This window comes from Nesoenas mayeri, assembly GCF_963082525.1.
Source record: "Nesoenas mayeri genome assembly, chromosome: 11".
Taxonomy (NCBI): Eukaryota; Metazoa; Chordata; class Aves; order Columbiformes; family Columbidae; genus Nesoenas; species Nesoenas mayeri.
This window is the reverse complement of record NC_137563.1, coordinates 14,102,372-14,126,795: the sequence shown is the minus strand read 5'-3', so window position 1 is coordinate 14,126,795 and position 24,424 is coordinate 14,102,372. Positions and strand designations below refer to the sequence as shown.

The 24,424-nt window shown below is 38.7% G+C and overlaps 1 protein-coding gene across 1 annotated transcript in view; it reads right to left on the bottom strand.

The window, feature by feature from the left end:
- The window catches only part of CGNL1 (cingulin like 1), a gene marked incomplete at its 3' end in the record, with an annotated part of 52,021 nt that extends 38,555 nt beyond the window's left edge, over positions 1–13,466 (bottom strand). Inside the window, exons 1-2 of the mRNA XM_080351025.1 lie at positions 13,190–13,466; positions 489–2,085 (exon numbers count right to left, since the gene is read on the bottom strand). Of these exons, the coding sequence (XP_080207151.1) occupies positions 489–2,066 (1,578 nt within the window). The 5' untranslated portion in view covers positions 2,067–2,085; positions 13,190–13,466. The remainder of the gene's footprint in view (positions 1–488; positions 2,086–13,189) is intronic.
- Positions 13,467–24,424: the final 10,958 nt, after the last annotated feature.

The following is a 24,424-nucleotide window of genomic DNA, read 5'->3' as shown; positions in this document are numbered from 1 at the left end:
AGAGGGCTGTAAATACAACCTGTACACTAGAAGTTCTCCGTTCTTTTCTATTATGAAAAAAATAATGTACTGTGCACCTAAAGTTCACAAAGATCCACTGGAGTTTCGGCTTACTGCAAGAAAAAAGCATACTCCATACCAAAAGAAAGGAAATATAATTTTGTATGGAGTTACATACATCTCAGCGTTCTACTTTTATGCATTTATGCTTACAAATCATCATAACATCATCTACAATAATCTTCAATGGCCCTAACATCTTCCTTCACTCACACAAGAGTAAGCTGTTTTACAAGCCATGTACCTGCAACTACAGAAATAATTTCTGTGTTTACATTTCTCCAGAACAATTCTGCTATCTCATTGTACGAAGTACTGTGTAATGGGAGTTTATTGTAACAAGAAGCAAAAAAATATGCACTTAACAATAGGACAGTTATAGTACACTTGACTGCAAAATACAACTTCAAGAGTAAATTCAAAATTACCTGTATATTAGGGACAGATGAACATGTTTTTACAGAAATTTTCTTGGCTGTGGAATCAGGTGGAATTGTGATTCGGTTTGGCAACAATAAAGTAGAGGTTACTGTTTTAACTTCCTCTCTCTTACTCTGTCCTGGGAGTGTAGATGACCTAAACATAAAGCTCTCGGTATCAGCTCCATTTTGTTTATGGTATTGCAAAGAATTGAAATTACTGTTCTGAGTGTCTTTATCAGGCATTTGCAGTTTTCCAATATTTCGAGTAGAAATCTTAATCTCTTTGGAATGTGACTTTTCATCTCTGGATAACTGCTTGTGAAGGCAGACTTTAGATGGTTTCAGCAAGTGCTCTGTTGACTTGCCCAAGCTTTTACTGAATTCACCTAGATAATCTGAGTTTACATCATTCCCTAATGACAAGGCACTATCAACGCTTCGTGATCTTTTACGATCATCTGGATGAATTCGGTTCCTTTTTCCTGACCTACCCCTCTTATCAACTTTCTTATCAAACTTTTCAATTAGCTGATCTACCCCTGGAAGTGAACCAGTATCAATATCACGACCAGTTCCAGGCAAAAATGGGATATATCTTCTGTTTTCATGCCTATTAACATTGTCTGCATAGATGGCATATTCCTGGTCATCAAGTAAAAATCTGTATAAGGAATTTGCAGAAGTGGGAGTAGCTGATGAGGACGATGATCTTCGTGAGTCATCCAGTACTGGCCCAGCTGAATCCTGCCTGCGGAAGGGAAGAACATCTGGCCGAGGTTTTCTTGTCTCTGGATAAGCAGTGGGACTAATACACTGGGATCCTCCTGCAGATGAAAACGATTCTGAAACACACCCTTCATTGGGGCTGTTTGTGCTACTGGGACAATCCAAGAGCTGCCTACTTTGGTCTTCTACTGACCTGGTCAAATATATCTTTTCTGAATTTGCTTTGGCTGGCTCTGCAAGATAAGTATTTGTTTTCTGTAGAGATACTACTTGAGGTGAGGAAACCCAAGGCTTTGCTTCAGTTTTATCTTCATCTGCCAAAGATTTAGATTTACTGCACAGAGAAGATTGGTAATTATCCAAGTTCAAGTTATTTTTTTCAGGATCATAAGGCTGTAACAATTCAGGATGTCTTTGAAAGTTCAACAAATTAGAGGATTTCATTGTTCCATCTTTAACCTCTGATATTGTATTTTCCTTTTCATCCAGGTTGGTTATCTTCAGGCTTTTAAGCATACAGGGTTGCATGTGATGTGTTCCAGGAAACTTTGTGCATTCACTGTTTTTGTCCTCCAACTTACAAGCAATATTGGAGTCGGTGGCTGGCTTGCTTGCAGTCTGAGAAATGGCCTGCTGTTCTTTTCCAGAAGGAGGAGGATTTTCTGACAAACATCCTTCTGTATTGTTTAGTATTATGTATGGATGTCCATCAATTCCTTGGACTCTAATACTGACACCATAAGACCCCGTCCTAGAATTTTGTGCATTTCTAGTTTTTTGAGTCTCCTCACTTGCGAGTTCAAGAGTGACTTCATAGTCCTGCTGCAAGTGCTTAAAACCAGCAAAATATGGCTCCATGATTATCAGAGGATTATAGCTGAATAGAAGAAAAATTACAAAAAAGTCATTGTTTTAAATACTTTAGATTATTTCATTAATTACTTTATTCTACCATGAAGACTAACAGTAATATGCAGATAAATAAATATACAAGCTATATGAAACCTAAAGTGAATACATTGTGATACGAAGACAAATGACTGATTCTTAATCAATGTAATGTTATTTTATGACTGTAAATGTTAAGAAATAACAGTGGTTAAGATCACCCACAGAGATGGTGTTAGTTGCTTTGGAATCTAGTTACTTCAATTATAAGCAATTCTAGTACAATTTTTGAATCCAAGCAGCTTTTATTTTGGGTGTCTCCATTATATTTACTAAAAGACTGTATCCTTCACAAATCAGTTATCATTTTATAGCCAGCAGTTAGTATCAGCCATATTAACATTTAAACATAAGCTCAGGAGAGCAAAACACAACCAGGCAGTTTTAGAACAAGTCCAAAAGAACACAGAGTTAAAGATCCAGGAAACAGAGTCAGGCACAAACAAAGCAAATTCACTCCAGTAGGTAACTCATTAAGTTTTACAGATATCATTGGAGTATATTCACTGTATTCCCCAGGTAAGTTATTTTACTTGAAATTTCAACAGAAGAGTAATTTTCAATCAAGTATCTATTGGAAAACTGTCAAGAGCTGAAAGAAAGTGACTTAATGAGTTCACTCTAGATTCAGCCTGAGCCTCCAGGTCTACATTTTTGTAGCTACATAGGCCCTTCCTCATTCTGAAGCCCCATGAACACTATGTGTACTCCCTCTTCGGTCACATCCAGTTTATTAGGCTACAGAAGGAAGTTCTTTAAAAAGTTCCAATATGTTGGTTTGAAAGATGCTTATTTCACTTCAAAGTTGTATGTTACTAACTTACTTAAAAATTGTAGGCCATAACACAGTATCTCCAAAAGCAACAGTTCCAGCACCCTGTTATCTCAGCTTGTAAAATTCTCCCTGTTCCTTTTGCAAGCCGGCAACCATGCAGCCACACAGCTTTACTGATAAGCAAAAAAAAAAAGCAGTTTTGTATCAGATCAGCATGTAAGGCACCAGGGAATGATGTGATCACCTATTCTGGCAGCAACACAGCCTTGGACCACTTGAGCAATCACAAAATTCAAAACTACATTTGTGTTTTAACTCTATTTTCAGGGACAATAACCTTTAAAAACTTCTGTGAACAAACAAATTGGTACTCAAAGCTGATCAGGCCTTTCAGTTTTGGGATTTCTTTTTAAAATAAGCCTTCATAAAGGTGTTTAAACCCTCATTTTAAATACTGGCCTCCAGTGGGAATGAAAGTCCCATAATTTATCATTACTCAGACATGGTTTCATTTTTCTGAACAACTTTTTTTTTCCCCCAAAAATAAAAACTATGACATTTTTGTTTATAAAGAGAACTTGTCAGCAGAGCTTCTCATGTCTGAAAATCTAATACTCTGCATGCTCTTCTGTAACAGTTTGTTCTTCAGCATTGACACAATACCTTAGAAAGAGCCACAGGAGAGGAATACTGAAGGTTTAATAGGCCAAACCCATTTTCTTTAAATGCTTCCAAAATATTGCCTTTCACAGCTATTTTAAAGCTAGATACCAGGAGCTATTTGAGACCTGCTTCACAAAAAAAGAAAACCCCTGTCATTTGGAACCCCAACTGCTTTCTCTGCCAACATGAGCAGAAAAGAGTGCCTTTGAGAAACATACTCCTGTGCCAGACACGGCTGTTTCTTCAGGCGCTCTGCAGCCTTCCTAACATTACAGCATCACAAAGGCATGGAACTGTGTCCTCTCATCCATTTCAGTTCTTCTTTAGTCAAATCTACAAGTCAGATTTATTTTAAAAAAATGCCTTCCCAGTCCTGCTAAATGCCAAACTCTACATATGAAGCTTGTTCTTCTGTATCCTGCCTATACACCCCTATTACTAGGCACGCCTCTAACACATCTGCAATAAAGCATCTCACACTGTCTGCTTCTAGCACACGAGCCAAGTAGCTGTGCTGGCCAGACAGGGCTCCTGAGACAGATAAAAAAGGCAGAGATGTTGAACGGCATGTGGGGGGACACGCTATCCCCCACTAGCGATGTGCTCCCTGACCTCCTTAAAAAGTCGCAGATCCATCACAGCTATTGTCTCACATTACACGTGGGCTCCTTTTGCAACACCTACTGAAGGAATATGGAAGAATAAAAAGGATCTGACTTTTTCTATGGCACTAGGACTCCTCCCTTGCTCTCTTGATGATAGAAAAACAGAAACTCCCTCATATCCAATATAATCCTGAGACTCCTAAAACTGAGTCAGCTGTAGATATTTCATTAAAGGAAGATTAGGACATGCCACTATCTCCTCTTTGAAGGAGTACACTTTTAGAATTCTGAAAATTTCAAGCTATTAAATGCTAAATTATCAATTTACATTTGGTTCCGTGGAATTTATTTCCAAATTTTCTTACAAAAAAAAAAAAAAAATTGCCTGTATTATTTAATCAGAGCCTCTTTTTTTTAAAAAAAAAAAAAAAAAAGAAGAGGGATGTCATAGTTTATGGATGTTTACTCCAGATTTTTCACACATACACAGCAAAATGCCAGGAAGGAACTGTAAAATTTGTCCTCTGGCTTTACATAACATTGAGCTTGCTCTCCAAGCTAAATAACGGATTCTTGGTGCAGCTGACTATCGAGAAAATACCAACAATATCACAAGACAAAGTGGGTGTTAGGTCAATAATAAATCACAGTGCAGTGGAAAAATGACAGGAAATAACTTTAGGAGAGAAGAGGAAGGAAAACTTACATACTGTGAGGGTGAAGAAAAGGAAACAGACAGGATGATTCATGGAAAGACCAAAACTGTTATGTTTTTACACTTGGTGGAACACAACCTCACAAACATGCCTTGGAAGCATGAGGGGAAATTTCATCACAGTCAATCCTACCCACAGTCTGAGGCTTCTGCAAGAGGAAAATGGGTCTGGGTTGCCATCCCTTTCAGACTATACGGCAGATAGCTCTGCGGTAGCTGAGTTTATGTGGTGTACTGCTTACAGAAGAGCAAAAGAGAAAAAAGGTAGATTTTAAAGTTCCAGATTTGGGACTGCTAAAGGGGACACCGAAACTCACTTAAGAACAAACTGACAATATGCAGCAACAGAAGGACATCTGAAACAACGAGTTTGCCATCTTTCCAGTAGATTCCTTATCCCCATTTAAGATTTTTTTCCCACTTGAGGTATATTTTTTGTCTATATAAAATTACATTTGTATCATATCTGGCAGTCACTCCCCACACCTGTTAGAAAGAAAATCATGATAGCTACAGAACATACTAAAACTTCTGCAGCAATTTCTTCTCATCCCTGTACTGTCTGTAAACCACCACACCCTGTCTATTAGTCAAAACTCTAAACTTTCAAAAGGCCTATACAGAGGATTTTCTATACTATATCATGTCATAATTCAGTGTATGAAAGCTCTCTGCAGGTAGCGGGGTGGGGGGGGAACAAAAAAAACACCACAAAACCAAAACACCAATACAAGAACAACACACCCTGAGATTTATTTTATTATTGGTCAGCTTTTCTGACATCAGCATTGAAGACCTACCCAAAATTTCTATAAATGAAGAACTGGAAAATAGACCCCTGACGTTCAAATATTCATTCCCTTCAAAAGATGCCTGCAAGCCTCATGCCCTACCTCTTCTTCCTACCTGTTGGAATGAGAGAGACTGTAAAAAAATTCTATGCTTGAAAAAAAAACATGAGTTGCTGGGAACCTAAGCCATATGGCATGTATTATTCACAACTCCATATACCAGCATTACATCACAAAGTCTTATGTTTGGTATCACACAGACACATGACCAAATCAAGGTATCACTTCATTCTCCAAGACAGGGCTGACTTATTATTACAGGCAGAATTAATTTTACATATTTCATAAAAAGTAATCTAGCAATTGATATTCTTCTAAAACCACTGCATATAAATGAACTGCACAAGCTATTTCTAAGCTTAGTACTAGATCCCATCCACCACCTTAGATACAGTCCCTGCATGAATCTGTATCACCAACTGGTGCAGTGCAAAGGACTGATTTTGACCTGCTGCATTCCATTATGGTCCCAGGACTGCATTGTTACCTGCAATGAAATTCATACCCATTACCAGTCCAAGGGGTGCATGGTGCCCATGCAAGTGGGTCACTCAAGCCTCCCTTTGAAAGCAATCATTCCAGCCTCCACACCAGGAGCCATGTAGGCCTGTGCCTTCCATAAAGGCAATGTTGTTTGTTTGTTTTTCTTTGACCAAGTTGTGATTAAATACGGCTTTGGGTGCACAATGAAAAATTAAGTCGAGCCAGGAACACTGACCTGTAGAGGAGTCTGGGGACAGAAGGAAGCATGCCATCACAGCAATACATTTTAGTAGTATTTCAAGATTTCTGAATCAGTTACTTTCATTCCTATTCTGTGAAAAATATCATTCTCTGTTCTGATTTCAGATGGCAGCCTAGGGATGACAAGTTAGATTTTCCTGCAGGATTAAACTTCCAAATAACACCTTTCTTCTGTAACTATTAGTCATAGCAAACACACATGTTTAGGTTACACATTTTATCAATTTCTTCTGAAATACAGTAGAGCAAAGGGGGTGAGTCTTGGATTTGCTGCCTTAAAGATAGGATTTCCATGTCAGTTCTGCCCAGTTATTAAACAATCTTATTCAGATCCTCAGCCAATAAAATAATATTAATACCCGCCAGCTTTTCAAGGGCAGAAAGATAACTGTACTTAATAAATACTGTCAGTAGAAAGAACTATTAACACCAGTTAGAGCAAAAGATACTGTTCACTTGCTTACAGCTTGGTTCATACTCCCTCTGGCTGAAAAATGCTGTGTGTGAGGAAGTCTCAGTGTCTCAAATGTAAAACATCTTGTTAGTCCTATGAAAGTATGTGCCAAATCAGCCAAACGCTTGAGCTATGTGACAACTAGCAGGTTTTGTTGGTGTTCTTGATTGTTTTTTTTTTTTCCTTCCCAAAAGGAAAATATGCTTTAATGGCTGTAAGTCAACAACAAGACATTTTGGCAGATCCTCAGGTCTCATAAATTGTCAAAGTTTGACGGAAGACAAGGACATAACCTATATCCCTTTTTCTTAACCTGCTATGTATGAATTCATATAGTCATAATTTTACAAGATTTATCCCCAGAGGAAATACGGCATGACCTACTAACTTTGCTTAGTGAGTGGAAATTAAAGCCTTAATTTTTGTTAATGATAAAAACATTTAAAAACCCCCAAATTTCTCATCTAATATTCTAAACTATTACCATTGAAATATATAATTTGTATTATTATTAAAAGCTCTTTTTCTTTATTAAAGTAATTAGTTTCCAGACTATCCCAAATCATAAACAAAATGGAATCAGAGACAAAAAACACATTAAAAGTATACTACACTAGAACCGAACCTATATCTGAAATACAATTCCAAGAAACGAATTGATGTCATCTGTCTCCACTAGTCCCAGGTCCTATACACTGTGGTACTAATTAAGTCATCAGATGAAGATGGAGAGTTACGTTTGTTTATTCGTAGTTATGCTGGTGCAAGCTTTATGTGGATACAAATACCTGCATAAGTGTACTTATGCCATTATACTGTTTTGTGAGCCACAAGGCTCATATATGCCTATACAAGATATTTTTTGCTTCCAACACAGAATCCGATCTATTGGAGTTATCTACTTGCACTTTAAGTATCTTGACACCACTGAAGCACAATTAGCATTTATACACTTCAAATACAAAAAGCAAATTAATAAAATCCCATATAAATACTTATACACACGTGATATGACCACACAATGTTTCCTCATTCTTATGACAAACTAGCAAATGAGAAGGTTAAAAAAAAAAAGGCAATAAAGTCACCAATAGGAAATTTTATTTCATATATGCTAGTCTAGTTTATCAGATGTTCATATCTGTTGAAGTATTGACAGAAACAACAAGTGAGTGAGACAAGGATACTTCCAGATTCTAAAAGCAGTTTGCAATTTCAAATGCAATAGCTGGTTTATGTCCAAATATCTGATACAGTTACACTCACTCCACAAGAGATTCTGTGTTGTTTCACTACATTTTCCTCCAATTGTCAGTGTTAGAAACTTTGTATTTTGTTCCAAAGGAAACTATCTTAATACATCCCAATGATATCATTATTGTTTAAATAGAAGAGAGTATCCTGTTCATATTTTTAGAAGCTCAGGAAAAAATCTCAAGTCTGTTAAAATAAAGAGTCTCAAATAAATGGAAACAGAGGGCAACCTTTGTTGAAAAGTTTTGCCAGTGCTTCAAGAACACAACATTATTCATAATATTAGCTAAAATAAATAAAATTATTCTCCTAGTCCAATAATTATTCCTTGGCTTTAGATGTGCCATCTCATTGGACCTTATTCTCAGTATTCTCACCATAAAAAAGATAATCTTGTCTAAAAAAATTACAGTTAACAGCAACACAACAGACACAGCCAGCACAACCTTGATTATATAAATATAGCTTATTCCTAAATGAAATTTGGGATGAATACAACTGTATGCAGAGACCAAGGTCTCTCCTATATGAAGACACAGAGAAAAGGGTTAGTCTCTATATCGATGCAAGCATTTAAGTACAAAAATTGCATGTAAAATAGACTTTAATAGTCATGTTTACACAGCCAACAGAAGGCCACTGCTTCATGCATATCCAAGCTGGCTATGGCTCCCATTTTTCTATTGTTAAACTTTGTCTTAATTACATTGTATTCTTTAAACACTTGGCTTCACACCCATCTATTCTCTTTCAACTAACTCAATCATGCATTTTAAAATTTAAATATGCAGTAAGAACTGCAGGCCCTGAGCCCAGCCAACACGAGACAGCAAGATGATATCATCACACTCAGTCTGAGAAGCAAAAGCTGAGTAGACAGAGGCTAGATAACTCCAGAGAGGAAAGGAGCCTCATAGATGTGCTGGACTGTTCTACCAGGAGATGCATCACTTTTAGCCTACGCAGCCAAAGCTTCCTGGTGTGGGCCCTGCCTGTACACTGCACACACATTTAACCAGCTCCCACAAGCTGCCACTCTTCTCACCTTCACACTGGAGTAGTGTAATTACTGGTGGGAAATGAGGGAGGTAGGGCTGCTTCTTTATGAAACTTCAAGTGCTTGTGGAATTATAATGTAACATTACATGGCAATTACCCTTGTAAATAAATGCTGCTACTGCTGAACACTTGCTCCCTGCATATACCAGCTAGTGGTGTGCAAATGACTGCATGAAGGTGTACCCCAATCCATTACCAGTTTGAACAAGACCTAACAAATATTCTGAGCTTCATTCATATCACTGAAAACACTACCCCATCTCTATATAAAAGCTCTAATTTTACACACCGCTTTCGTGTTATGCTTTGTGTTGAAATAGATCACAAGTCATCACTCACTTTCAAGTGTGTTGATGTATATAAGATACATCTTCCATTCTAAAAAACTTCAACAGCTCTTAGAGATATCTTTCAATAGAATTTAAAATAGAGTTGAAGTCCTAATGGCATTCAGCTTCTGCAAGTGTCTGTGAGAGTTTATGTATAAACACAAAAATACATAGGCACATATGCATATGAATGTGTAAGCATGGGCAGTCTAGCCAATAGGTCTCCTTTGCATAGTGTATTACGTAGTTTCCACATCAACATTTCAGCTACATTTAAATGGTGTGTGTGATGTACATCTAAATAAAGAACTTCTGCAAATGCCTGGAGTCAAACTCTTGCCATGCTCAGGCTGCCAATAGTCAAGCAGCTATTTCAATGGTAATGAATTTGTGCCTGGCCATCCTCACAGAAAGGGGCTGTTGTGACACCTCCCATTCTTACCAATCTCCCCACTGTTTGTTTTTTTTTTAAGTCAAGGTACTTTCTGAGGTGTTTCTCCAACCACCTTTATTCCTCATTGCTCTGTCTTTACCAAAATCAAGTAGAATATGAAAAGGTTATTATAGAATATTCATTTTAAATCCGAGACTGTCAATCTGGTTAATGCATTTCAGAAATACAAAAGATGGATCCATTTAATTTCAAGCAGTTAATTTGGCTAAAAATTTAGAGGCATGCATGGAAAAACTATACTACGTACTTAAAGTGTTTGGCTATGGATTTTGTCATCCACTCTCTTTCACATAAAACAAAAGGTTATAAGGCTACATTTGGATAAACTCCTTCAAGCAGTATGCCAGCTCTGTTGGCAGAGATAACACAAGGTCATAGCAAATACACTGAGCTCTAATCCCAAACAGTGGTGACTCCATGACTACAACTTCACTAAATCTTTAACATATGCATTCCTAACATGTTAATTTCTCAGGATTTAACATTAAATTGTCATACTTGGCTCTACTGAAAAATATTACCATTTAGATTTAACTCCACTCAGAGAGTCAAGGACAAAGCAGTTTCTGAAATGTGTTAATGTTTCCAGATAAATATGCCTGGAATGAACACTCCATGAACACATGAAGTACCTTCCCTCACACAACAACCTGGTAATGTAGCATTCTCAGAGGGAGGATTCTCCATTCTTTTGCCAAGTAAGAACAGAAATTACAAACCCAACATTTTTGGTGGTTTTGCACATCCTTCCAACACAGCATTTAAGGTGTGTTAAAAAAACCTGTAAACTACCAAACCTAAGTTGAGGATACATCAAGTCAGGGTCATATTCCTCAGTATGCGGCTTGCTGAGACCTAGCAACAAAACTGGAGAAATTCCAACATCTTCACCTCATCCTGGCCATTCAAGACACAGTTGTTAATGTCTATGTTGTAAATATGTTGTTTTTTGTAAAGCCCAGCTCTGAATTGTATCACCAAAACAATCAGGTAGAAGATAACCTCTTCCTAGCCCTAAAAAGGAAGAAGAGGGGCATACAGAAGAAAGTACCACAAATTTCTTAAGCCTGCTTTATTTCTGCTGCTGTTCAGAGTTGCAGAAGTGGAACAAATGGCCCATCATTTTAATGTTCATTGTAATTTCTCAGAATCTATTAGCATCAGTGATCTTGACCAGATTCTTGCTAGTTTCCCTCTATCAAAACAGGTAGACACTGCTGCAGGCTGAACATTGTTTTGCATAATCAGGTTCATGCACTTGATATTAATAAGCACATTTTCAGGTTATCAACATAGTAAAAAGGCCAGATAATAACAACACCATTATCATCATCACCATGACTTCAAAAAGCAGAAATGGTAAACCAGCAAGCTACAAAATGAAATTGTGCTGGTTTACTTCGGCTTAATTTCTGACATCCGCGGAATTATTTGGCCTTCAAAATACTTAAGTAGCTAATTTTAAATCATAAACTGCCCACTATGGTCCAGGCTGAACAAACTCCTTGCATATATGTTAATCTCACATTGCTCCATGACAAAAGATTAAAAAATTCAAGTTTGAGGTCATGCCTTTTCACCTACACATTTCAGATGACACTGCAGAGCCTAGACAAACCAGTTTCACCAATACTCCCAGAAAGATCAACTTCCTATTACACAAGATAAGGCAGAAGAAGGAACAGCATACTGTCACCAGGTCTTTTTTTCAGCTTTGTCATCCTTTAACTGAGGTAAAATTCCTTACACAGGACACACCACAGACCATTTTTGCAGTGAATTAAATCCACATCTTCCATATATACTCTGTCAAGGGAACGTAAGTGCATTACCAGACATTTTACTAGTGACACTAAGATCTGGTAACAAAAATTAACAGAAATTAAAATAAATTGGTTTGCTTGGAGGAAACTCTTGCAGCCTAAACAGTCACCCCATGTATTAAATTTAAAACCAAAACACAACTAACCCAGATTCTGAGAATAAAAACAGTTGTGTGATATACTTAGGGAGACAACAGGCTCTTCGGAATATCACCACAAATTCTGTAACAAGAGGTTCATAGCTTTGTATACTTTTATATTAATCAGCAGTAACCGTGTCTGGCTTTCTACACACTGTAAGCATAACCACATTTATTCTGGGTCTAACATGAGAAAAAAATGAAACAATTCAATGACATATCTACAGAATATCATCACTAGTTAAACAAGTTCTTATAAACTACCTTGAAAAAGTAATCAGTGTTTTGTTTTTGTCATTTTAGTTATATTTTTCTAAAAGTTTTAAAGTTCTGTTAAAACCAGCTCTATAAAGAGATCCTTGACATGTGATGGAGTTAGTTGTCAGAATACGTATCAGACACTGATCAAATTCATATGGGTATACCACAAATCATTAAATCCTAGGAGCAGGGGTCTGATTCCTCAACAGGATTCATCTTATGTAAGTGCACACAGGTCAAACACATGTAGATGTTCAGATAAATAAGATAACTTTCAAGGACAGGTTTCCACTATTTTTGCTTTGATAATTATTCAGACTATGTTGCAGTTATTTTTTTTAAATGCTTACATGCTAAAGAGAAAAACAGGAGAAAGATAAAAGCTGTAACAACTATTCTTCCATCAACTGCAGATGCTAATCCAAACTCAAGTTTTATCGTAGCACTGATCTCCCCATAAAGTTGTCATCATATGGGAGGGATATAAATTATATCAGATGCAAAGCTAATTGGGAAGAAGAATAAAACGGCTGAACTGCCACTCTAAGCTTTTCCCATGAAAAAGAACACACACAATGCAGACACACCCTTTTGCAAAAACACGCTAATTCATGGAATAAAAGGGAGATGAAGAAGTCAGAGTGTCCTCAGCTCAGGAATGCCAGGAATCCCCGGAGGAATGCGTGCGGGCCGGCGGCCACGGCGCCCCCGACCCACGGCGGACTCGGCGACCCCCGAGGGCTCCCGGCGGCCCAGGCAGTGCGAGCTCACCTGGATCCACAGGCCGGCAGCAGGACCTCCAGCTGAGGCACCGCTCCGGACAGCCGCGGCCCGTAAACGCACTCGGAGAAAAGAGCCCCCGCTCTTCACAGCCGCGAGAGAAACTAAGAGATTTTCAGGTTTTACCGGAGTCTGGTTTTCCGGCAACTCGCTCTCCCCTCCGCGGCCGGTGGCAGCGCTCCCCTGGCCGCCGTTCGGCACGCTCGCCCCGGGGCCGGCACAGCCACCGCTCGCCCGCAGGAGCGCTCGGGGTGAAGGCCTGTCCGGCCGCGATCCGCCAGCCTCTCACCAGCTGGCCGTGCGGGGAGAGCCGTATTGTTCTCTCATCACGCCCGGGAGGACTCGGCGTCCTTGGCCTTTGGAAAGGAGCGTGTTTAACGGGGCGAGATGGACCAGGAAAGCCAGCGACCCAGCGAGTGGGCCACCCCCATAGCCGCGGCGTCCCGCGGCGTGCGACAGCCCCTGCGGCACCGCACGGCGAGGTCCCCCCTGCCCACCGCGCTCCGCTCAGGTCGCGCCACAGCCCTGCGCCTGCCCGGCCATCTCGGCGGGGAGAAGCGGGCGCCGCGCTGCCCCGCCTCGGCTCCCAGACCTCCCGTCCCCACCGGCCGCCGCCGCTCTCCTCACCCGTCGCCGGCCGCCTCGCCCTCTGAGGCGGATCCCGGTCAACTTCGTGCCTCTCCCGCCGCCGCCCCGCCAGCCGTGCTCGCCGCCGGAGCCGAGCGCGGACTGCCCGCCCCTCCAGCGGCCGGGCCCTGCCGGGGAGGAGCCAGGCGGGGGGCGCTCCCTCAGGTGAGCGAGGGGCTTGCTCGCACGCGCGGCCGTTTCCCGCCCACCGGCCTCCCTGAGGGGGAGCGGGGCGCGCGGGGTCTCCTCAGGGTTGAGCACCCCCAGCAGACACCCATAAACCGCAATCAGAGGGGAAAAACACCCAACTCCGCCGTGGTTCAGGCTGCGGCCGACGGTGCCAGGACGAAAGGGGTTGGCTGGAACAATCCTCTGAAGAAGAAACCCAGCCCCGGGCCCAGGTACTGTCAGCTCCAGGCCGCTTGACAGCCGGGTTTGTTTCCCGCGCGGGGGCGGCTGGCGGGGTTCCCGCCCGGCGGGGAGAGCTGAGGCAGCGCAGGGACGGGACGGGACGGGACGGGACGGGGCAGGGCGGGTGGAACGGGGGGCAGAGGTAAGAAGTGAAGAGCCGGACCGGCGCACGATCTGGAGCCAACAGGGCGGCGTGCCCATACAGCTCGGAGAACAATGTCTCAAGCCCCCTGGGCACACCTAGGCCGTCTTCAGCGTTCTGGGCGATTTTCACAATGGCGTACAAAAAAAAAATACAGTGACTATAAGCATCTCACAAGAATTGGGCCTCACTTAATTTCTTCCACCCTCAGAAATTTGTTCCCAAGATTTAAACCCCCTAAACAAAGCAGCATTGTCAGGAAAAAAAAAACAAAAAAACAAAAAAACAAAAACAAACACAAACAAGCAAACAAACAAAAAACACAAAAACCCAACTAGTTAATATACAGGGGAAAAAAAACCCACAACAAATTATGTAGGTCCATGTCTAGAACAGCAATGCAAGGTAGTGAACATGAGAAGGAAAATTTCAGCATATAAGCCATGAAAGCCACTTACAGAATTGTTTTACAGGAGTATAGATAGCAACTGACAGCAATATCTTGTAATAAAATACCATACTAATGGTTAATCAGTAGAAAGAACTGTAAACTGTGGGATTTGGGCAAATTGTGAACAGTTCTAAAGAGCCAGCTAGTAAGGTGTTTGCAGACATCGAACGATGTTTTCCTTTGCTAAGAGGATGGAAGCATTAGGTGTGGCAGACTGTAAAGACTTCTGTTGTGGAAAAATGCACCTCTACATGATGTACTAAATTAATCCCCAGTGGTTCTTGAGAGGAAAGTTGTAGATATATGGATTTTTCTGCCCTTGATATTAAGTTGACTTGTCAGAAAAATACTCATGAGACAGAACAGCCCGAACTTGTGTTGCCATCTTGATATTTTACATATTTCGCCATTTAGCATTTGCTTTTCACATACCTTTTTCACATAACTAGAGGCTATGACTAACCCCGGGGGTGTTTAAATAAAAGATTTATATAGTGTGCTTAGCTCCTTTCACTGTAGTTTTCAGAAATCACATTAAGTTTACCTCCCTTCCCCCTTCCAACTGGTAAAACTAAGAAACATGGAATGGAAAAGAAACACATTAATTACACTTCTCCCCCCTCATAGTTACCTGAGCTATGTGACAAAGTTTTCAATTGAACTCAGGCACACATATAAATGGGTGTATTTTACAACAGTTAAAGTGTGATGAAATATGCTGACAGTTCATTCAACCTCCTACTGTAGTTTTGTAATGTGTGAAGAAATTGAACTTAATAGAAAACAAAATGCTTCATTAGAGACATATACACCTATAATTTTCAGGTTATTGTTAGAGGTTAATTAAAACAGGTCTTAATCAATGGTGCTATACAATAATACATTTCCATTGCATTTGGAAGCCAACTAGCAAAAAACATAGAAGATTCATTTCTTGCTAAAACAACCAGGCTATGATGACTACTAATCATTATTATATAGTCTATAATTAATTTTTTTTATTATGCTTTGCCTATCAGGTGACATTTCAGGAGATAATTCAGTTGCCATCTGGCATGCTCAGCATTAAACTTCCTAGAAAACTGTTCTCTGCTCTGTATTGAGTTTCAGAAAAAATGTTTCTTATGGTAATTAGGCCAAGGCATTTTTCTTTCAGTTTTTTTCTTCCTTTGAAAAACAAAACAAAACAAACAAACCCACAAAACAAACAAACAAATTCAAAACCCACCACACAACCAACAAAGAGAGGAAAAGATGGGATCAGCACAACTGCTTAAACTCTTACATGGGCTGTGAGGCTCCCAGACTGAAAAAGAGAGCTTTGACTTGATTTTGACTCAAAGCGGTATCTTGCACTTTATAAGCCTTCAAGGAAAGTTTAGTTTGAACCTTTGAATTCTTCTTGAAACTATAGTTTAAATCAAACATTTTGTCAAACAGTTTCTTACAGATCTTTGGCATATTCTGAACATGAGCTTTAGAAATACTTGGTATAATAATGCTACAAACATTAAGACTATTCACTAAGAGCCATAGTCCAGCTGGAATACTGCAAAAATGCAGGGTTGTCCAGTGAGGTAAGAATTTTTTGAAGGAATGTATACAAATTCAGCAATAAGCTAAAATTGGATTGAAGACAGAGTTAGGTCATACACAGAATATCATCTCAGTGCAGACTACCATTTCCTTTCCCACCCCTCATCCATGTACTGTTCTCTTCCCCTCCTTTTAATAAGGCTTTGGTCCTGTTTACAAAACTGGCTCACACTATGATTAATGTCTCTCTGTCCAGGCAGTGTATTATCAGGCAGTTGTGAAACACAATACAAAATGGAGTATGCAGCTAAAGCAAAAACAAACAGTAATGCCCCAGCAGCTTGTGCAGTAGATTAATTCCAGCTGCTAGCTACTCCAGCATACCTCCAGTACTGAGTAACACTCCCTAAATTCAGCTCTCCTTTTGCACTGAGTAAGACTATTGAAAGCTTTGTTTATTAGTGCTATGCTAGGCTCCTAGCAAGATGTATCTCTGTTTCTTTCCATGCAACTACACATTGCACTGAATTTTGACACTTTACTATAGTCCCCTGATTTCCTTGCAGGGAAGGATCTAATCCCATAATCACAGTAGAAAGGAAAAAAGAATTCTTTTTTTCAGTGTGTAAATACTTTGAAACACTGCTTCTGACTCATCTTTTATGATGTATATTGCAAATTTTCTCACATTATTGTAAAAGACTAGGTATCTGTTGCTTAAGAAATAACAAAATTGTCCCTGTTATTACTGTATTTAGTAAGGTATTAAGTAGAATTTTTTTCTTGTTTCTTATTTCAAGAAACACAAACTTCAAAATTCAGGTCTTCTTTCTAGTCTCTACCAATATTTTCACTGACTTTTTTCTCAAAACATTTTATCTTAAGCAGAATGTTTACAGAGTTGATTCTAAAATTACGAGACTTCATAACCTCCCATTCTTATCCTTGTAAAACTTTGGGCTATATCCACATTTCTTCCTTCATCTTAACAACAGAGTTTTGCTCCTGATGGCCTTATTCGAGTAACCCTAGCAATGACAAAAGGAGGTTTTCCTGCAGAAATCCTAGGTAGTGCACCTCCACTGAAGTTCCAGAGGCCATTGTAACTGTTACCTGCTCTGCTGTGGTCTGTGTAGCTTCTCCATGGTCAAGTTCCGCCTGCCAGGTTTCAGTTGTCCCGATGCTGCAGGAATAAACTGTTTTTTTGGGGGGATAGCATTGACTGAGTCCCTATTTTGCACAAATATGTAAAGTTAGTAATTTGTTGGCATTGTCAATGTATTTATTTGAAGAAAACTCAAAGGTTTCAGTCATTGCAAATGTGAGCATTGCTTAATTAATCATATAAACAGTAATGTAGTAAACTAAATGGCTCATATGCTTTTTATGCGTGTAGCTCTTAAGAACTATTGCTCTTATCTATTTTATAATAGTGCCCTCAGTATGAGGACATTGTACTAGGCACTGTGGAGCTCCATGCAGATACAGAGCCATGCCAAAAATGCTTTACAATCTAAGTATACAAAAGAGATCTGCGTTCTGTATCTATTAATTAATCTTTTTAGTCACATAAGGATTTGTAGACATTGCATCTTATATTCAGTTTTCTTAAAAACATATGTGTGTGTGTCTTTGATGAGAACTAAGGCAAATATCCATTAAAGAATTTAGGTTCCTAATTCCCACAGAAGTAAAATTATTTCAACAGATATGAAATGATGAATATATTCTTGGGTTTGACCTGGGTAACTTTTGGAACAGAGATAAAATCATCACTATCCCATGTAAAATGCATGGGTATCTTAATTATTGCCTTTCCCTTCCCTCCTCCTCCCCGCTGTTGGACAAAGATAAGGCAACGTTTTCAAGCCTACGGAGGTCTAAAGCAGCATCTGACCCAAAGCCTTCCTCTTAACTTCGTTTTGGTACGTTGGCCAGTATATCCTGTTATGATGTTGTGCAATAGCACCACCTGGTGCCCACCACTGTTTTAACCGTTCGGATCCTTTGACAAACATAGAGCTGAGTAGCTTGAGAAAAAAAGACCAGGAAAAAAATGGATTCTCTTTAATATTCTTAAGATTGTTTTTACCTCTAGACACTTTTCTTAACCAGGTGAGGTACTACAATTCAAATGGTTTTGTCAAGCAATATTTTAGAAGAGATATAAACATTTCACTAACGTCCCATATAAGAAACTTTAGGGATTGATTTAAAAATATATTGATCCTTCTGCTTTAAAGGTAAAGCACCAGCCCTGATTCGCCTGCAGTGTATTAACTACTGATGCACTGAAGACTTAAAATATCTGTATCTTTGTAAATTTAGACAAGACACTGAAACACAGGTTAAGAAAGGTTTTAAAGGACTGGAATTTCCAACTTTTATAGGTTTGTTTTGTCAGGACTGATGCAGAAAACTGCCTAAGCATGTGTTCAACTTTAAATGCCTCCTTAAATTCTACTCATTTCAATAGGACATAAACAATTATTCAAAATTAAACATGGAAAAATATTTAGAGCTTAACATACCACTTGGAGACCAAAGCAGGAAAGAGAGGGAAAATGAATAAATGATCTGGAAATCCTTTGCTTTTTCTTTTTAAAGGGGAAAAAAATAAGCAGACATGCAACTTGTTTTTATTCATTTTGAAAGGTAGAAACCATAGCAGAATAAAGTAAACTCTTTCCTAACTGAAAAAAAATATATGTATATCCAGTATATATTAAACAAACATACAAACAAAAACAAAACAAAAAAACCCACAAACCAAACCACAGAGAAAAAGAATAATTTTAACCTATTAAAAAAAAAAGAATTACACCAAAATAACAACAAATTGTACTACCATAGTGTCAGATTCACGATGTCAGGAGCCAGTAGAAGGGTCTGCATGAAACCGAGAGGTTGCTCAAAAGAAGCGGTGTATGAAGATCTTGGAGGTACACACTGCTCTGTGTCTCCTCACTTTGAACCTCCAGGAAGGAATTGTTATGTGCTTTAGGGGAGCTGCTAACCAAAACCCAAATCAAGAGAGACATAAGTGTTTGCACACTAGAGTGTACATGTGTATAATAAGCATTTCATGGAGAATTCGATTTTTAAAAAGTTTTTCAGTTCCACTTGTGAATTAAGTAGTTGTTTTGCACAACTCTTACAACAAGTATTCTGAGAACTAAAACAGAGGAAAAACAAACAAATGAAATGAACTCAGGGAAATTAGTTCATCCTAGCTTTAATATGGCTTATTCATTGCTTTCTTTTAAAAGTAACAAACACCGTCTTGTCCTGCATTTCCATTTCACATCCCACAACCATCCATTTTCTTAAGAGAAGTAGTTTACAGTCTTATGGGTCAGCCCAGAATACTTATTTTAAATCCTCAAATACAGAGGCTTCAGTGATGAAATAGGTTCTATCTTTGGCACTCGTGCAAAACCTGCTCATCTTTGCTGGGGCTTAAAGCACTCACGGAGATATGTTCATATAGATTTGACACTATACTGATAAACTAAACTGATACTCCAGTTTCCAGTTAATACTGTTTTCTGTACGTGGAAAAGCTTTTCCTAGTTAGATAGTGTTTTGTGACTGTAGAGGGTGCTCTTAAAATACTGGTGATGGTAGTAATATATGGAAATCAGTTTTTCTTTCTATAAAGCTTATCAATGTTAGGATGCTTATATTTAGCAAAGAAAGTTGTTGTACAGCTAGAATGTTTTATTTTGGATATGGGCAAGAGTCACTATCCACATTTGTATCCAAATATATCCCTGGAAACTTTTCTGGATTTAGTTTATTTTTGCAAATATGTTTCTACCAAACAGTGATAATATCTTCTGAGAAAACTATTGATGTTGTCTAAAAACAAGTTGAAAGAAATACTAAATAGAGTGTATTTTTAGTTGCAAGGCCATTCAGAGTTGGATAAGAGCAGTACACTTCATTCTGGGTTAGAGATTCCACTATACAGCAAAGCATCACAGTACCAAAGCCTCTAACCTGTAACCACTTACAAAAATTACACAACACATTCTAAATTGCTCCACCTTTACTGGTTCACTTTTTAAAACAAACTCTGCAATTCTAGAAAATCTTAAAAGCTTAGAAAGTCCTGCATTGTACAGTACTTGCATATTTCAAGCAGTGAAAGCAATAAATGATGCACATGTTAGAATGACAATAAGACAAATGGAAGCTTTCATTGGGAAAATGCAAACCAGAAGACAGATAGCTTGTTTTGCTTTAGGCAAAGCATGAATGCAAACATTTAAACTGGAGAAACTCCCCTTTCCTTCTGTGGGCCCTCTGAGCCATTATATTAATTATGTAGAACTATTTACCTACTTCCCTTCATTTAGGCCCCAGGTGCAGCCACTCTGGATACTGAAAATTATTTTCATTCTTTTCAGCAGAGTGAAAAAAACAATATATGGAAACACTCATCTTTTCCTTTCTGAAATCCAGGACTGTGAGGAAAGACGGCATCCTAATATATATTTCATGCTTGCCTGTTTTTTGACACCCCATAAGAAAACATGACAGTGGTAGGGGGTCAGTGATGTTTCTTTTTCAGAGTGCAATTAAAATATTTGTTTTGTTTTGTTACAATAGCAGGGCAGCTGGCAGTGTTTGCACTTACATGTGTCTTCTAACCCTTCACTGAAGAGATACTCCTAATCTTTGAAGAGAGACAAATACCTCATGCTGCAAATGTGCTGACCTGTGTGTATGCAGTGGCTCCGACAACCTTCTTTTGTGATCAAAATGTCAGTGTGTCTTTGAAATGTGTCCTTAAAGTATGACCAGCCAGATCCAGCTATTCACTTTTCCATACTTGAAGCTAGGGAAATAATGAAGGCATTAAATGTTTAGGAAACAAACAGTCATATTAGAAAATTAAAAAACAAAACAAAACAACAACAAACACAAGAGAGGCTCAAAGCCTCTAAATTGGCAGCAAAGGAGATCAGTCTCAATATCTACACTTATTTTTGGCAAGGTAGCTATGTCTCAAAGCTCTTGCTTAGAGTTTCATCTCCAGCTTCCCTCTGGAGAAAAAAATGAATTAAACCTTTTCTTGTGCTCTTACTGAGAGTTCTTCTGCTCTTGGTTATTTTGGAATACAAACAACAGACTGTGGGACACTGTATAGATGTCTTTAAATAATTATTAACAAAATCTGTGGCTATTTGCACAAAGTATATTCAACTTCTCCCTTCCCCATAAAGAATATTGGTCAATCAAGGGTAGCCCAGGTCATCAAGGGGTGGCTACTGAGTCTGGCTCCTCCTGTCACAGCTGCCTGGCAGCAGGCCCACCCGGAATAGCCAGCTGGCTTTGCTGTGCATTTTGGCTTCCTCCAAGTTTGCATGTGGACCTGTGAAGCAGCTGAGTTTATTTTGCCTGATTGGCTTATTTGTTGTCAATCCAGAGAGTTTTCCTATTGCCATGACTGCTGATGATGCAGTCAGTTTGCACTTGGAGTTTTCAGCATAGCCTCTCTGCCCTTTCTGCTGGTCTGCACTGGCTCTTTGAAAGATCAGATTCGTTTCACAGATTTTGTTAGTTTTCGAGTCAGTTCAGCACTTCTCTGTTCTGATCCAATTGCATGTCCAGATGCACAAGTTTGTTTTCTCAATCTGCTGGCTTCTGGCCCCTAGCAGTCTCAGACTACAAGAAGGACTAATCCTTCCTCTACTTTCTCTTACATTCCAACTGCATACCTGTGAAACTATACAAGCTACTAGGGTGACCCTTCATTTAGAAGATCTTGTTAGAGCATAGACACCTGTGTTCATCATTAATGATATAGATCAAACTTCAGTCAGAAATATAACTCCCTCGTAGAACTGTGACTAATAACAATGGAAACAAAATCAACCCATTCTATGTTCATCTTCTGATGTCAAAAGAAAGATATAATTAACATCTACCATAAAAACAAAACTCTGAATTCTAGGGTGTAAATTGGTGCATTCAAGGATTTTCAGAGACAATCTTAGGAGTAATTCACTGTTAAAAACAGGAGAGCACACTCAGAATAAGAAGATGATTTCCCAGAACATTTTTCTTTCTTTCTTCAAATTGAAAATACAATGTATGCTCAAAGTGCACAAACTTTCTATCTATTCCCAACTAATCATGAAGTATTATTCTATAAAAGAAAGTTATTTTGCCTAGTGAATATAAGACATTGTAATTAAACTATTTAGTCATATTTTTAAATCTCATTAGATTAATTAATATCCTGTTGCAGTTGTTACCTAGATTAGGGAGATATTTTGTAAAACCCTGTTTTGTTATCTGATCTTTTTTATTGTATGCTGTATTCTTATTCAACAGGACAGCACTAAAGACATTTGTAGTGATATTCATTGCTTTACATAACCTCACAGTCTTAGTTACTCACAGTCTTAGCCCAGTAGCGTGAGTTTTCACAATTCTGTCATATGAAAGTCTCTCCAAATGGTTTTAAATCACTCTCTACTTGACTTTTTCTGTGATTGCAGTATCCTTACTGAGATGCGAATTTGAACAAGGGAAAATGGTCCATTTCCAGACTTCCATATAAAGGGGAAATGAATTTAAGACCTTGTTGTGAATCAGTGGCAGCCTCTCTAAGCTGCATTACTGGTAAGTCCAAGAGAGATCATTACTCCAGCTTCAGCCACTCCTCTCAGATTTAAACAACGGTATTCACAGGTATAGGAAGAGACATTAAGCTCTTTGAACAGCTATTTCTGTTCACTTCTGAAGAGTGTTAAATCAGGTGGAGTCATGCCTACTGGCTAGGTGGTATAACAACCACTTAGCCACACAAGCCATAGTTATCATCACACCTTCACATTGCATACTTCCTTGTAAAGGCACGAACAAATTTAATTCCGTTGCTCTTCTAAACCACACTAGTTAATAGAGTCATCTCATTCAGTATGAATTATTTTGTATTCAGTTGGACTCAAATTCATCTGCTTTTATAGGTTCTTTGTGACCTTCCCAAATCTTGTTGCTGCTTGTCAGGAACTTCTTCCGTGAATGTAGTCCCCGTCAGCAGTTAGCACACTAAAATTTGCTGGCAGGTAAATTTGTTATGAATGCAGCCTTGTTAGGATGGCATCTGAGCTTGTGTCAAACTTATGTAAGCAGAATTACTCAGGTACTTGAAGCTACTGATACTATTCCTGCATAAGGACCTTCGTGAAATGGGCCTCTATCAGCGGTAAGGATGAGCAGCTGCTGAGCTGAAAAAAATGTAGACAAATCCTCTAGCATAAAAATATGTTTTACATTTCCTACTCAATGTCTAACATTCAACTAATTCTACCTATACTGCATTCACACATTCCGATTTTAATTCCTGTTAAATATGGTGTCTGAAAACTCAGTCAGGATTAGTATGAAAGTATATGAAGCAAATATATTTGAGAAAGATATATTTTAAATTATAATGTTGTGCTTGAGAGTTTGTGATTACATTAAGCATGAAATCTGTGTGATTCATGATTATTCGTGCTGTTTCTGATTTTTGCTTCAAATGGAATTGGACCAGTTGTGAATAATGTTACTGAATTATTCTTTTTCTTTAAAAAGGAAGTGGGAATTTTTGAGGGAGGTAGAGTGCTATCACTGTCATAGTATTTGAGGGCAGGCAGCTAAATTGCCTGAGAGATGCTCTTCCATAAATACAGTGTTCTTCAGGCACAAAGACTTGGGAAGGAAACAATTCCTTCTAATTAGGAAAGTAATTTTAAGCAGAAAAAGATGTAAAAGCTTAAGGACTATTCTTGTCAGAGAGAGATGCTTCTGAGAAGAATTAGGGCAATAGAGGATTATTGTTTTGTTAAGCCTTTGATTGAGATCTCAGACTTTCATCAGTTTTGTAGCAATGCAAGCAAGAGATCTAAGGCTCAAACACATCTCCAGAAAAGAGATCTTGGAGAAATAAAATAAAAAAATATTAAAAACACTAAAACAACCAGACTAGGATTTAGCTATTGAGTATTTATGACTCCCAGTTGAGAGCCAAGAGGAAGTTTTTCTGTCATCACCCTGTTACTTTTAAAAACAGAGGGGGAAAAATTTGCTTTTGATTTCTCAAAAAAATGGTGTTAGTTATTTGAAAAATTCCAGACCAAAGCATGAAAGATCCTTTAGAGGAAAATTCTAGAGTTGTTGTTTAGAGGCTGCCCTG